The 16795-nt window shown below is 40.4% G+C and overlaps 1 protein-coding gene across 1 annotated transcript; it reads left to right on the plus strand.

The window, feature by feature from the left end:
- Positions 1–3562: 3562 nt before the first annotated feature.
- Positions 3563–11493, plus strand: WNT9B (Wnt family member 9B; the record flags this gene model as incomplete). The annotated part of the gene is made up of 3 exons (XM_082778869.1): positions 3563–3758; positions 9840–10105; positions 11017–11493. The coding sequence occupies exons 1-3, from the start codon at positions 3578–3580 to the stop codon at positions 11491–11493; spliced, it is 924 nt and encodes a 307-aa protein (XP_082634995.1). The 5' UTR covers positions 3563–3577.
- Between the last annotated feature and the right edge of the window lie 5302 nt (positions 11494–16795).

Genomic DNA, 16795 nt, shown 5'->3' on the forward strand with positions numbered 1-16795 from the left:
TTTACTTCCCAATGTGTTATTTCCATCCGGTTATTTTCATCTTCCACTTTTAGAGAAAAAAACAAACAAACAAAACAACAACAACAAGTTATTTTGTATGTTGGAACTTTAGAATTTCACAAATCAGTAAAAAAAAGAAGTAGCAAGAAGTAAGTTTGCCTGTGCTACTGGCTATTTGTGTAGGATGTTGTATTGCATCAACACGAATTTAAACTATTACTAGGTGCAATTCTAGAAAGTGCATTTCCCACAAAGCTTTTGCTTTACATAGTGTAAAAGATAAATTATACTTGCTATCTTTGCTCTCTGTATGGTTGTTGTGGTTTAACTCTAGTTGGCAGCTAAACCCCTCATAGCTGCTTGCTCACTCCCTTCCATTGGGATGTGGAAGAGAACTGGAAAGGTAAAGTGAGAAAACTCATGGATTGAAATAAAGACAGTTTAATAGGTAAAGCAAAAGCTTCTCATGCAAGAAAAGCAAAATATGGAATTAATTCACTACTTTGTGTCAGTAGGCAAACGTTCATTCATTTCCAGAAAAGCAGTACTTCATGATACATAATAGTTACTTGAGAAGACAAATGCTGTAACTCCAGGTGTGCTCCCTTTTCCTCCTTCTTGTTCCCAGCTTTTATCAATGAGTGTGGCATCATATGGTATGGAATATCCCTTTGGTCAGCTGGATTCATCTGCCCTGGCTGTGTCCCCTCCCAGTTTCTTGTGCACCTCCAGCCTACTCGCAGGTGGGGCAGTGTGAGAAACAGAAAAGACCTTGACTGTGCAAGCACTGTTTAACAATAACTACAACATTGGTGTGATATTAACACCGTTTTCATCACAGATCCAAACCATTTCACCATATGAGCTGTGAAGAGAATTAACTCTATCCCAGCCAAAACCAGTACAGTGGTCTCAGGTTGCAGTTGCTGTGCACTGTTGAGATTGCTCTGAAAATTAAATCAAATTCTTCAAAACTTTTTATATGGTGTCTATGATTATCTTCACTAAGTTTTTCACAAATAATAACATCTAACATTATTCAGGATTTGGAGAATGGCAACATCAGCTTCTCCCAAAACTCACTGGCCACTGGCAGGTCATTGGATATCTTTGAGATAATCCCTGTCCAAGATTGCAAGAACGGTTGTCCTTCGTCAGACCAAAGGTTCATGTAGCCTCACAATATGCCTGGAACAGATTTCTCCTGTTCTGTGTAGATCTTCACATCTTTCAAAATTTGAATTTGCCACCTTTTCTCCCATTTACACGATTGTACTTTTAGGCAATAGATTTAACACCAAGTCCTTTGTGTACTGAGTGTTTCAGCCCTGTCTGCGCAGTCTTTGCCAGACTTGGTTTTGAACTGTGCAGTCTGCATTGCATTCAGAAAATCATTAAGCTGCATTAATTCCAGTTTCTTAGGCTGAATCTGGCCTCAGTTTTCAGTATTGCCTATTTTTCCCTTGGCTTTCACTATTAGTCTTATGTTTCTGTCCCCCATTTCAGCAATGACAACAGGTTAAGAGATTCTTCTTGGTTTCTTAAGTTTAATATTTTTTGTATGATTCATAAAGATTCCTTGTTTCTTGGTTAGTCTGCTGGTCTCTGGATGATTTCCCAGGGTTAATTAATCCTACTTTACACAGTTATGGAATGGTGAGTGTGTGGAGGTTGCAGGTTACTGTGACAATGAGTGCAAAAGTGCACCGGGCTTAGGTCAGCTAAGTTGTACTCTTAAGTTCCATGCCTGGGTAGACTGGATTGACTACAGAGATCTAGACAACTAGCTCACAAGGAAATGTCTATAAAGTATGTGGGGAACTAAAACAGCAGCTGCAGTACTTGATTTACATCCTCTGTAAGGAAGGTTATAGTCTTCATGAGAGTTTGGACTTGCTTGAACAGTTGAGACCAGAGTGTTAGAAATGTCTGGTTTTTGTGGAGCTAGGTAAGACTTCAGTCTGGTCTCCTCCATTGGTTAACATTCTTTGCTTGTGAACTGGAGTATGGTAGAGAATGTGGATTTCTGTGTTTGCTGACAGACTATTGTCTTCTCTCTGCCAGTGCAGACTGGTATTTATTGTACAGAAACATACACCTGGAGACATGACCAGTCAGACCTGGTCAGATAATTCAGCCGCAAAAGAGCCATGCTTTTAGAAGGAAGCCAACAATGATGCAGTGAGGTGAATAACCTCACATCCTGCTCTGCTCTGAGGATTTGCCTTTTTTGGTGCTGTACCAAGGTCCCAACCACTGTTAGCAAGGCATCTTCATTTGTCTTGGTCTGCACAAAAGCTGAGCTGTGCTGGGAAGATGATGGAAGAGTCACTACACCACTGGTGAGGTGCTAGCAGCAAGGTAGTCTTTGTCGACACGCTTCAGAGATTGCTCCTGTACATCCCTCCCTATCCAGCTTTGCTTGTCCAACTCCCACACTTGCTTTGTGGAGCAGCACAGCCCAGTTTGCCTGACTGGGGAGGAGGAACAAGAACCAACTGGCTCACATATTTTTTGTCCATGTTGAGCTAGCTGTGGACTTGCAAAGAAAACAGTGGCATTTGGAGAAGTCTGCAAGTGGTAATGCCAGGGCTGAGATTGATTGAAGAATAAAGATTTTCAAAGGTTTTCATTTATCTGGATGTTTCTGGTTTTGGGGGGTAGTTCTGCGATTCTTCCCTGCTTGGCAGTCAGGAGTGACACTGCATATAAATGTTGTGCAAATGCATGATTCTTCCCAGTTTGTTTGCAGCCTTCAAATTGTGCCTCAAAGTAAAATAATTCCTTCATGTTTTCAGGCATCCAAAATATGCCAAGGGAGATAAATTTGTAAAGAAAAATCCATGAAAAGTGAAACTATTTTCAGATGTAAATCCCTGTTTTTCTCTAATTCAGAATTTAACCCTAATTTCTTGTTTAAAAAAGCTACTTACCAACCAAACACAATACATTTTAGTTGACCCCTTCTTCCTTTATGACAAAAGTTGTGCTTGCTCTAAAAAGCTGTTTGTTAGTATCTCCCTATTGGTCTTTCCTAGCTACGTCTAGTGGCATAGTACCAGTGTACACAAAACCCTGAAAGGATGTGGTTAATGTTTTATGGAGCAAGCACAGTGCTGTGGCATACAGTGAATTGTAGCACCATTTAGAAAAATGTAGGCTAAGAAACAGGTCTGTGATGGTGGAAGAACTGCACAGGAAACAAAACTAGAGGTGTGAAAACACATCCTCATGGAATCAAAAGAGCTTCCCACCTGAGGTGCATTGCTGTTGCCAACACCCATGTGTTTCTTCTTTCTCCCTGCAGTGTTAGTCTGCTACTTTGCCTTGGTGTGCAGTGGAGAGGTACAAAATCTAATCAGTTTGTACTGATTAAACTTTTGAGCTGGTAAAATACCCTAACCAGGAAATTTCTGAGTATCATTTATCCTTCCCTCTGATCACCTTTCTCTTCCATGACTGCTGTCTTCCTTGATTCAATGCTCTTTTGCTTTTTTTCAGCCTGACTGGGAAAGAAGCTCTGACCCACTTTCCTTCCTTGGGACCCTCAACAAACTCTGCCCAGGGAAAAGTTCACATGAAGCAGTGTGACTTGCTGAAGCTGTCCCGCAAGCAGAAGAGGCTTTGCCGGAGGGAGCCTGGCTTGGCAGAGACGTTGCGTGATGCCATCCGGCTTGGGATCATGGAGTGCCAGTACCAGTTTCGCAGTGAGCGCTGGAACTGCAGCCTGGAAGGACGGACTAGTCTGCTGAAGCGAGGTACAAGGTAGTCCTTTGCAGTATAAAATCTCACTTGGTGCTGTATTGCCTGGAATATGCATCTCACAGTCAGCAAAGGACATGGGGCATTAACTGGGTAGCTCAGAGATTATCTGGTTTGCCTAGGAATGAGAGCGGGGAATATAATGCAGTTTGGGCTCTTTTGCCACAGAATAGACAAGTGCCTTATCCTCATCCTTCCTTAGCGGTTTGTCATGGTTTGAAATATAAAAGAAAGTTCATACCCTTGTCTTTTGGAATTTTGTCCAAAACTGGAGTTTCCTTTGTTGATCATCTTTCTTGGCTGTCAATCAGGAATGATGCTCTGAAAAATAAGAATTAGTGCCTTATTTCAAGGGAAATTTTAAGACAAGACTTTTTTTTTTTTTTTTTTTTTTTTTTTTTTTTTTTGAGGTCTTTGGATGTAAACCTTGGCTGTTCTCTGATACAGAATTTAATCCTAATTTTCAACTTAAAAAGCCATTTATCAGCTCTAATGCATTTCAGTGCACATTTACAGATATCTCGTAAGACTTTTTGTCGTATATTTGGGGTTTCCACAAAAGTTCAGATACAGCAAACAGAAGAGTCAATGGCTTCTGCTTCACAGAAGGCTTTAGGGGAAGAAAATGTCCTGTAAGTGCTGTATTTGAGGTAGGAGACAGCATAATAAATCTTCTAAATTAAAAGAAGTTGAGGTAAACTAAATGAGGATAGATCCTGAAAGCATTTCTTAATGTGGTTTCACAGAGCATGCATATACACTCTTCTGAATCTGTCCTCATCCAAATAGTACCTGACCAACCTATTACTGAGCTTCAGTTCTTCAGTAATATTTAGTAACATATGCTGAGTTTCAGACTTCAGTATTACCCTGTTTCAGCCCCTCAATAATATTAATGAATAAAAGTTAGCAAAAAAGCAGATGAATAACTTTGATGAAATTAAAATGTTAATTAGCATTGGAATTGAAACATTATAACATTTCAATTTAAAATTATCAAATTTTATTCAGTTAAATATATTAATATTTTAGTAAACTTCAGCACATACAAGATTAGATTTAGTTTATTGCAAACTTCTATTGTGAATTTTTAAGCTCATGAAAAAGCTGTTCATGATCATTTTGAGTGACTTTCTGACATGTCTGCCTCCATCAACCTCAAAGAACTTGAAAATGACAATTGAATAATCCTCATCTTCAAATAGCTGGAAAACATTTAATTATCTTGTGGTGGCATGCCTCAACATTTCCATGGACTCCAGATTGACAAAATAAAATATCACCTGTAATTCAAAACCTGTTTTGGCAGATGAGGATAAGTGTTTGAAAACTTTTATTACACAATCTTAAGGATCAAATGATGATTTAATACAGTAAAGTATGCTGTGTACATCCCCTGTATGAGAGGACAGTTGGCTGGAAGCAATTATTAGTTCTCATTTTCCTTTAACTTGCAAACAGGTTAGTTTCTTTCACAAAGAAGACGAACATTTTCAGCTGCTGCTTTTGATGTGTTTCTCACAAATTCCTAATGCTGTTTTGTTGCTGCTTTGGAAATCATCAGTCAGAAAACGGGCTATTTTCCTTTCACCCAAGTAGTGATGAAGAGTTTTAGAAAAGATTAGATAATTTGATATTGTCATGGTTGTAGAGAAGCCATCAAGAAAAGCATTCACATAACAGTCTTTAATGGTCCTACCAGTGAAAAAGAGGAGAAAAGATCATGTTCTGGTGAGACAGTTCATTTTTATAGTAGATGAAAAGCCACACTTAATTTGTAGTCACAACTAAAAAAATTCAGTGTCTGGCTAGGATCACAGATGTTTTTCCTGCTTCTTGAGATGCCACAATCTTATTTTTTGTATTTGCATATTTTTAATATATATATGTATATGTATACCATGGGTTTTCTGGTTTTTGAAATGCCAGCTTTATTTTCACCATCTGCTTCATTTGTTGCTTTATTACATAACTACAATAGTCACACAAGGATTGCAGGTTATGCAAGAGAAGTTTCCTAGTTGTATCCAGAAGACTGTCAATGTAAAGCAACAAATGAAGTAGATGGTGAAAATAAAGCTGGCATTTCAAATACATAGCATGTATATATACATATTTACATATACACACACATCATCCTTCATACCATACCTACAATCCTTCTATGACTATTGCAGTCATGTATAGTTGCTATTGCTTTCCGCTGATCCATGTAAAATTTCCCTTCATTCCTTCTCCACTTTTTAAAAAATCAGTGAAAATAGAGGGATTTAAAATGATCCCAGAAAGACATTGCAAGCCATCTTTTTGCATGGTGGCAGTTGGTGTCTTTATGTAAGGCTTGTGAAATAGTGATGAGTTTTTTGGTTTCCAAGGTGTGGCATAAATGTGGTCAGTTGCTGCTGGAGGTCAGGCAGGCTATATTTCATCTCAAACAAAATGATGATTTGGGGAAAATAATACCTATAGCAAAGACAGCTCAGATCCAGACATTCAGAAAAATCCTTGAGAACTGAGCACTCCACAATCCTCTCTCCATTTCTTTGCTTCATGTTGTTTAGATTATTTGATGTTCTAACAGTGGTTTCACTGATGTTGTGAAGAAGTTGGAATGATACAGCACAGGAGCAGTGGCTCAGAGAGGTCGTAGAATTTCCATCCCCGGAGACTTTCAAAACTCAGTTGGACAAAGTCTTGGACAACTTGATTGGAGTTAGCCCTGCTTCGAGCAGGAGGTTGGGCTAAAGATCTTGAGAAGTCCTTTTTTTCTAAAGCTTTATACAGTTCTATACCTCTCTGGTCTTTGGTTGTTGGTGTATTTTATTTATTTCTTTATTTATTTTTTTTCCCAGAGAGTTGTTTCTTCCACTTGCTCTGAAATGTTCACACTGTCTTTACTGTAGTATCTTCAAATCTTCAACCTTGAGCATCTTTCCTTTGGCAGAATCACCGTATGGCTAAACTCCTCCCATTACAGTTTTTATTGTGGTCTAGAGCACACCATACCACAGACCAGTGTCTTACCATCACAGCAAATGTCATTCTGTATTTATAGGCTGCTAAGTTAGAGAAATGATTCAAGGGAGCTCAGAGGAAGACTTGGAAACGTGCAAGGTCCTATCAAGAGTAGATGGCTTGTTTCAGCATCTTAAAATTCAACTTTGTGCTGTTTGTTTGTAATTGAACCTACTACTGCCCCCAAAAGATGTCTGTGTTTAGATGTTCCCCCTTGCACAGTATGTTTAAGATTTTATTATAGTCACTAGCCACCTAGTGAATATAGGGGCAGGAGAGGGAGTCATCCCTTAAACAGACTCTGACAGCCAGGTTCCACTGGCTGTGGTTACAAGAGTGCCATTGACATAGTGGGAGGATAGATACCTAGCACACATGGAGAAAGCTCCGTTTAGATCTTCTCAATAACGTATTTGTTGGAGTTGATTCCTGCTCATTTGTGCTATACCCTTCTGAAAATACATTTTAAACAGCTGCTCTGTTGTTTATTGTTATTCAACAAAGCCTTAAGAATGCTTCATTTTCTCTTTACTCATGTGCTTGTGAATTAATTAAATGGGGATCAGTCCCTTACAATGAATGAGAAGGAATCATAGATTTTTCAGACAAGCATTTGATACTGAACCTCTGCCATAAAAGGAGATGGGAGGGAGGAGAAGAAGGACATGATTTGAAAGTATGCTCGTTATCTTCAGTTACTGCTGTCTGCAATGGTCTGACCACAAGCAATGGTCTCTGATTTCAAGAGGGTTGATATCTGGCCAGCAGTTACGTGGAATACCACAGAAAGAACCAAACCATCACTACTCAGAAATAGCAGAAGCAGTGTGGTGTTCCACAAAGTCAGATTTAGCAGAGTATGTGGAGCTGACTGGTACTTCTAGCTTTATATGGTATGAGAAAGTGTTTCTAAAATGCACTCCTCTCTTCTGGTATCAGTATCTCATATAGGATATTGGGAATCTGGTAAGGATTTGGAGATCAGCTACTGGAACTGTTTTTCAAGTTTAGGATTCCAAATGTATCTCATCCTTTCTTAGCTTCTTCTTTTGAGTTAACCAGTGTTCAAAAACGTGTGAGCATTGTTTTGCTATTCAAAATCTGTAATGACTGAATCCCATATGAGTTTTTCCAAAACTTTAGATGGATTTGGTGACATTTTTCCATTATTCTTCCAGTACCCTCAAACATTTACAGAGCATTGTCAATCAGAGAGCTTAGCTGGAAGTTACTTGTCCCTTGTTATTTGTGATACAACAACTTACATGTGGAGGCAGGAAGAAGTTTGTTGATTGAACTACTTGACTTCCTCAATATTTTCTTGTCTCTCTCATGTCTGGACTGTTGCTAGATATTTCTTTTAAAATTTCTGAATTTGAACAATCACGCATGAAGTCTGTCTTGAATTTGCAAATACAGCCTCTCCATTATGTGTATAATTAGTCAATTTGTCATTCTTCTTACTGATGGTTATCAGAAGAACTATTTGTCCTCTTCTGTGGTCAGATTTATGGTGACCTCACCCGGATCTCAACAGTCATTGGTCCGATCTGTTATTACAGCTGGATGGGAATTCTTTGAGGGAATAGAATGATGGAAAGATTTGAGGTTGGACTGGATGAATTCTAGAGGTTCTTTCCAACCTTTGCACAAAGCAGGGCTCACTGCAGACTAGATCAGATCTCTGTGGTTCTCTCTTTCATGTTTTTAGGGGAACAGATTTGTTTCCTTCTGATGTGGAAAGAAATTTTGAATTTTCCAGTGTGGAATATTTGTTTTCTTCAATATGTTTCCCTCCATGCAATGTACAAGTGTATTTTTCATAAACCAACAGTTGTCTGGTTTTGGCCAGTCTTTTCCATTCCTGCATTCTGAGATGTTGATTAGTTGCCTTTCTCATCCTTGGTCTGCTTCCTAAATTATGGACTTGTTAAACAATATTCCATTCAAAATTTTCCACTGGTTTTAATTTTTGCAGATAAACTCTGGAGGAAATGTTAAGATTTTCCAATGAGTTAAACAGGAAAATAAAATATTTTGGGTTTGGGTGAGGTATGTGCCAATCAGTGCTTTCTGGGACATCTGTGGAGCTCATGGATATCATGTCACATGGCCATTCCTATCTGATCTTATGTCTTCAGGCATTTTCTGTTCAGGCATTGTATTTTCTTACATGGTTTATATGTTGTGGTGTGTCATGGTCATATCTATCAGGGTGAACATAGCCTGTCTGGGAAGCCTGGTTTAAAAAGGAGAACAGCTTCAGAAAACAGCACCACAGTCGCTGGGAGTCTCTTTACAGAGAAGTTATAAAATCCACTTATATGCTGGAGATTCTGTCCTTGCCAAAGATGTTCTTCCAACATGTAACCTTTCCCAATCAAACTACTTGTCATCTTTCAATATGAAATACCACTAGTAAGTCAAAATAGTCCCAAGCAAAAACATTTTGAAATAAATGATATGTATATTACTGTATTTTTAAAATACTTTTTTCAGTCTCTACTAAATAGTTCATAATTTTAAACATGATTATATGAACACAGTGGTTATGATTACGTGAACATATTATGATTATTATGTGAACATTATTATGAACAATAGTTTGTTCATGATTTTAAACTCTTTAAAATAATTCATGATTTTAGACAACAACATGTTTTCAGTGACTGCCCCTATTCACCTATCAGCTCTGCGGTGAGGAAGGGGGACAAATAGAGTTTCATGACTGTCACTTTTTGTAGTTACACATTTTCCCAGGACTGTTTGCATATTGCCTTTCTAATTCCTTGATTCATGAGTGGTCTTCTGTCTCCATGTTGAATCAGTCTCAGTCACCAGGTGAGACTGGGATGTTAATATACCAGTTGCTTCAAACCTGATATTGGCTTTCTGTGATAGGATTTATGTGCAGGTAATGGAATAATTTTGTCTCTTTTGTCTGTAAGCCAAGTACTGTGCTTGGTATTAGCTCATGGACAGACAGGACAGCCAGTGAGGTGGATGAACACCTTATTTTGCCTTTCTTGCACCTACCCTCTCATAATCCTTCTCCTGTGCAGGTTTTAAGGAAACTGCCTTCCTATATGCAGTGTCTTCTGCAGCTCTCACCCACTCATTGGCCAGAGCATGTAGTGCTGGGCGCATGGAGCGCTGCACCTGTGATGACTCCCCAGACCTGGAGAACCGCAAGGCCTGGCAATGGGGTGTTTGTGGAGACAACCTCAAATACAGCACAAAGTTCCTGAAAAAATTCCTGGGTCAGAAGAGGATTGGCAAAGACCTACGGGCCAAGGTGGACATCCACAACACCAATGTTGGCATCAAGGTGAGGAGTTGCAGCATCAGGCCTAAAGAGAAGTTAGGGTTCAGTGCAAGTCTTCCAACCCATCCTCAGCCAAGGTTGTTTGTGAGAGGAGTATTTACTGCCCCTAGTCAGAAACCAGACCCTTGTTTACCTGTGTGTTTTGGCTCTCAGTTTTGTAGAGAGAGCTCCCTGGAAAGTCTCCTGAATTATGATATAAGGAGTTAGATGTTTGGAATAGGAGAGTAGCAAGCTATACCCTCTACCAATATCAAAGGCTGAGTGGTAGTAATATGCAGTACAGTAACAGCTGTGAAACTCACTGGCTGAATTACTGTGTTGGTTATGTGATGGCCAGAGGGAGGTTTGACAACAGGAGAGCTTCAGTGCTGGTATGAAGTATGACGCAGATGAAGGATTGATACTATTGAGATCATTTATGAGTCCAGAGGAGATTTGCTATGTCTGTGTGATTTGCTATGGACCTAGTCATGTTACAGTGTTGGGTTAGGGAGGCCATTAGATCAAGCATTTTGGCTTATATATTACAGGCTACTGACTTAACATTATTTCTATATATTGAGTCCAATTACTTGTTTGATTAGAGCACTGTCTTGATTTGAATATGCTAAGAGTGGGAATTGACCATGCTGGAGATACACAGTTTCATGGTTGACTACTCCTGCTGTTCCAAACATATGCTTAGTAAGAATTTGACTAGCTTCAATATTCAGACATTTATAATCATTCAGGCTTTAACTTTCTGACCAACTCTGTAGAAATTCCTTTATTTTTTCATTTTATTTCTGTAAAATAGGAATAATGCCAATAAAACTGAAGTACTCTCGGGCTGCCTGCAATTGAGGTGTAATCTCTACCCAGAACCAGGCTCGTGGTCCTGGCAGATAATGATTACTGCTTCTCTTCCTCATCAGGCTGTGAAAAATGGTCTCAAAACCACATGCAAGTGCCATGGCGTCTCTGGTTCATGTGCTGTCCGGACATGTTGGAAGCAGCTTTCACCTTTCCATGAGGTTGGACGATTGCTCAAGTTACGCTATGATGATGCTGTCAAGGTCTTCAGCACCACCAATGATGCTGTGGGCCACTCAGAGCTGGCCAGCCCACAGAGACACAGCCATTCCACCAAGCACCCTGCTTCACCCCGTGCCACTGACCTGGTGTATGTGGAGGACTCCCCCAGTTTCTGCCGGCCCAGCAAATACTCCCTGGGAACTGCTGGGAGGACCTGCTCTCGCGAGGGCAACTGTGACAGCATGTGTTGTGGACGAGGCTATAACACCCAGAGCCGGTTGGTTACCTTCTCTTGCCACTGTCAGGTGCAGTGGTGTTGCTATGTTGAGTGCCAACAGTGCATGCAGGAAGAGGTGGTCTACAGCTGCAAGCAGTAAAATCAGCTCTAGAGGGTCAAAACAAATCCTAGAGTACAAGAAAGAAGGATGGAGAATGGGACATAATTCTCTACTGTGGGGTAAGGGAAAAAGCAAGCACCAAAAATGTCTAGTGCTCCTGTTATCGCAGTGCTGAGATCCCCAAATCTGGGGACAGCCCCTGTATGAGGGGTGAAAACCAGAAGTTTTGCCAGGTAACAGATCAGGAAGGAGGGAAAGAGAAAGGTAGTAATAAGGGGGCAGCAGAACCACTGAGGCAGTCAAAATCTCTCTCTTGAGCTTGTACTCACAATTGCAGGAATATTTCCCCCCCATCATCCCTCACTTGCACAAATATAAATGCATTGTGGTGGTCAAACTGAAATAATGAGGGCTTGCACCCTGTTTCGTGGAGACAAGAGAAGAAAGGGACTGGAGAGGCAACTGAGCAGAGACTGGATTCTGATGTAGCAGAGACAGGCATGTTCCTGCACCAAGGCAAAATGACTCTGGCAACAGGGGATTTTAAGTTATGTTCTCTGGAAGCTGGTTGAATCTTCCCTGCTTTGAACTCAAATACACTGTTGAGTAGCTTCATTTTGATGCAAGAATTGTGCCTCAGAAATACCACTTTACAAAGAAATGAAGCTCATGTCCATCTTATGCACAATGTGGGCATTAGACTTCAAGCACATTGTAACCATGTTTTAACCTTGCTGTACACAGGAAACTTGGAACTGTATCTGATAAAATGCATGTATCACAGAACTCAGCTGAGGTCCGTGAAGTAATAATCCTTTGCAGCATACTGCCTCGCAGGAGGTTGTTTTGTGGTGGTGGATCCAGGGTGATGGTGCTAATTATGCATCTATTTTGTTTTTGTCGCTGTTGTTGTTTTTCCCGATCAAACTTTCATTGCCTCTTTTGTCTTAAATGTACGACTCTGCCCTGGTGCCCAGTGTGCATCACATCCCACAATTCTGCCCTGTGCAAATGAGAAGTAAGATTTCTGAAAGGGAATTAAGAACTACAGTAACTGGAGCATTTAAAAAATGTGCAAGTCATAAATGACAATCTCTGCACTGAGAAGGTAGATATATCTAGACAATAGAGGCATCTAACATGAGAGAAGGTGACCTGGGAGAAGAGCACTGTCCAGAGAAGCACAGAACCACAGACTGGTTGAGGCTGAAAGAGACAACAGTTTCAGCTCTCTCAGCCTTTCCTGAGGAGAAGAAGCTCCAGTCCCTGGAGAGATGCTCCAGTCCCTTCATCATCTTTGTGGCCTCTTTGCTGGACTGTCTCCAGTATGCCCATGTCTCGCTTGTAGTGAGGAGCCCAGAACGGGACGTTGCTCCAGATGTGGCCTCACCAGTGCTAGGATCACCTCTTTCAACCTGCTGGCAATGCCTAATGCAGCCTAATGTTAGCCTTCTTTGTGGCAAGGGCGCACTGGCTATTCCTGTAATCCTATTACAGAATTGTCATACCTTGGCATCGAGTCGTGTTTTTCTGGTTAACTTTAAGTTGAGCACAATGGAAGCAGCCTGTTTTGTGTCTTAGTTTGTGTCTTAAAATACAGTCTTGGGAATGGCAGTGAGGCAGTCTCTGACCTGGCCTCCATGCACACATAGAGGTGTGGAGCACAACCTGAGTGCTGAGTTTACAGTTAGTTAGAGGTTCCCAGTTTGTATGGTGAGCAGCTCTGGAGGGCCCCTGAGAAAACAAAGGTGCTGTATTTACTTATCCTTGGTAATGGTTATAAGTCAGTGAGCAGGATGCTGCTTTGGATTTTGGATAATGCTAAAAAGAATATTTAAATACTCATCCTCAGATCAAAATTCAGAGGCAATATAATGGATGAAGATGCTGGTTTACGTCATCTGGATCAACTGAGCCATAGGCTGAACTGGGCAGGGTTTCAATGGGGTTCAGTTCTCCTAAAGTGCAGTGAGATCTCACCTGCGTGCTCCAGCTTTTGAGTGTTCATTTACACATTGAAAAATTACTTTGCAGTGGTAAATGTGTACTCACATTATCTTGACATTGTTTCTCTTTGGTTTTTACAACTATTCTTGATTTCTGCTTCATAAAAGGATGGGAGAGAACTGGCTCAAAGCAGATCTAGCCATTAACTAACTGTTTAGAGGCCATTAACACCTTCCCTTTGGCTATCTACAGGTCTCTTAATGGGTTTATTACTCTTTACTCCTTGTTCTGGCTTAAGTTGACTTGAACTGAATTAAAGTGTTTATGACAGATATAATGCTGAAAATTGGGTTAATTGGCCTTTTTAAATACCCCAGAAATTAATATTGAGCAGACCATTATTTACACGTTGCTTTAAATCTTTTTGGAGTTGAAATCTTCCCACGGGTCTCAATGTTCTTGATGAAAAAGTATCCCAATGAATTAAAATTGTTAGGAACAGGAATCATAGGTGAAGGGACAAAGGAACTAGCTCTCATCTGTACTATTTATCCCAGGCAGTTTGCTCTACTGACCTCCTGGCTTGCACAGCATCTGAGGGCAGAGAAGTATCCTGTCACTTAAGGGTTATTTGTCAATGTTATATTGACACATTTACTATGTCATTACATGGAGCGTTCTCATTTAAACAGGGACTGGGACCTGGGCAGAGGGAGAAAGCACAGCTGGATATCAAAGAATGATATCCAACTGTTAGTAGATAAGGACTTGTTACTGTTAGGTCAGAGGTTGGACTAGGTGATCTTGGAGGTCTTTTCCAACCTAGATGATTCTGTGGTTCTGTGATCCACCACTCTGTCCTTTTGCCTTAAAAAATTACATTTCTTGGTTGCCCAATGGACCAGTAAATTCTGGGCATGCACTAAACACTCTCTACACTGAGATCTCATAATCTGAGGGCAGGTAGGATGCTCCTAGGTGGTGGAAACTATTCCTGATGAACTCATTCTGTTTTATTCCCTCTTTGGGCTAATGTTGACAGAGTGAACTAAGGGGATTCCATTAGACACATTACTATACATTGGGATTCACACATTATATAAGTCGTGCCTGTCTAATCAGCACGGTCACTGCAGGCAAGAGCTCAGGATGGAACTGTTTTTTTACAACAGTACATTCTGTCTCCAGCTTTGCCATGAAATTGTTTTAATAAAAAAAATCCACTTCTTTAATCTTCTAGTAATGTTATCTGAGTCAGTGTTAGCTGCTGACAGATGGATTTCAGGAAGGGGTTATGAATCTGCTCTCTCATTTAGGAAAAGAGTAGGCTTTTTATGTCTCAAGGAGTGTCAGGTCTTCACTTTAGAGCTTTGTGTTTAGTGAGCTCTAGGTGACCCTGCTGAGTAGCGCTGTGATTGACCCTTACAGTAGGAACAGTTAAGCTGTGCACTGGGAGCTATGGTCTATGAAACTCTGATGCATTCCTGCCCTGCAAAACCAACAGGACCTACTGAAGAAGATCTACAATTCATCTCACGTATAACTGAAAGTCTGCTTTCTCCCCTACCCACTTTCTCCTGTCACAGAGTAGAAGTTGAAAGCTGGTTGAGGTGGCTGATGGGCTACAGGCTAGATGGTAGCCTCATTGGACGTGGCTGGTGTTTGTAGGGCCCTTGAGGTCCTCCCCAGTTACCTGCAGAATGAGCTCATTTTGAAGTGAAGCTTTTTGCCTTGCTCGGACTTGCTTCTCTTTTCTACTCCTGAAAAACAAACAACAACAACAAGAAAAAACGCACTGTATGCAAGTCAGTTGGTCTTCTCCAATGACCTGGTCTTGCTCTGCAGTGAGCATGGAAGGAAACACTTTTCACTTTCCTGTCAAGAGCATTTTAAATTGGTAGGCTTCTTTCACCCATCCTAAAGGCAAGTCTGGCTTTCACACAGTGAAAAGTGTTATTTTAGTAATATCCTTTTTCTGTCTCCCAAGTGTAATGCTTCAAGCAGGGGGTGAGTGCATTTCAGAGGCATGTTAGGTGTTGTGCACAACAGGCTAAAAGACAAGACCAGAAAGATGGTAAGATGATTATTTAGGCAGAGAGGAATATGGTCAGACTGGTAGAACTTGCAGCTTAGGTTATTTGTATCTTTTGTGGCTGAAACACTGGTGTTAGTGGGAAACAGAGGATAGACTTGTGGCAAAAGGACTAGATGCCTGTATTTAGGCAACTAGATCAAGCCCCCTCAATGTGGATATTTTGGGTTCAGTTGGGCCTCTGACGTTTTTTCAGGCAAAGAGATGTTTGGGTCTCTGAGGTTTTTTCAGGCAAAGATTCAAGGCAGGACGAATCCTTAGTATGAAAATATATATATATATATATATATATATTTTTTTTTAACGTATAGCTCCTGTCATATGGACATTCATGCTTTTGAGATGGTGTCACCAAGTTCCTTGTCACTGAAAATCCTGGATCTTTTGAAATGTGCAGGGATTACCTCTAGTTATTTATTTCATTTTTTTTTTTCCAAACCATGATCTATTTTGCCATTTGACCCATGAGCTATTGTAACTGGCATCACATTGTTTTTGTCTAGTCTTGCTACCAGGGATTATGAGATGGCATTGCCCTTTGTTTTGAGTATTGGGTTAACAGTCTCAAGGGGATCTCACATAAACTTTGTAGTGTTATAATCAAAGAATAATGTAAATAAAGTGAATTGAAAGGTAAGGTTGTGCCTGGAAGCCCTGGCAGCACAGGCAAAATGTTGATTAAGAGCTGGACAAAAGATACTTGAGAGGAAAATTAAGGACTGGTTTCTCATCTACCAGAGGGGACTTCTGTGTCTGCAGCTCTATATCCTGCAATGCTCAGTGCTGCTTGTTAAAGTGGTAAAGGTGGAAAAGACCTGAGGAAGAGACGGTTTATTCTGTGGTATGATTGGTTTGAATTTGGGCTCAGTGGAATACAGAAGATTGGCATCTGGCTGTATTAAGTTTTGGTTGTTAACTGAGCTGTCAAGCCAAGTCTGGACAAAGAAGTCTGATATTCTCCTGGCTTTGCTCTGCAAGCTCAGCTCAAAACCTATTTCAACTCTTTCCTGTCACAGTTTAAAGGCTTTTTGGTCAGCCCCTGCCAACCAGAATAGACAGCCTTTCAATGTTTGGAAACCACATGATGAGTACGGATGGGGAAATAAATAATTATTGGAAATTCCACATGAGGCCTGGGGAAAGGACTTGAACATATTTTGTGTTTAAGGCAATGTTGATATCCCTCCTTTCGGTATCCTTGAATTCTAAGAGTGAGGAATTTTGCCTGAGGCAGATAGCTGTTTTTTCCTTTTTTTTTTTTTTTAATATTAATTTTTATTTATTTCTCCATTCAGTTATCTG

This window comes from Aythya marila, assembly GCF_965140915.1.
Source record: "Aythya marila genome assembly, chromosome: 25".
NCBI lineage: Eukaryota > Metazoa > Chordata > Aves > Anseriformes > Anatidae > Aythya > Aythya marila.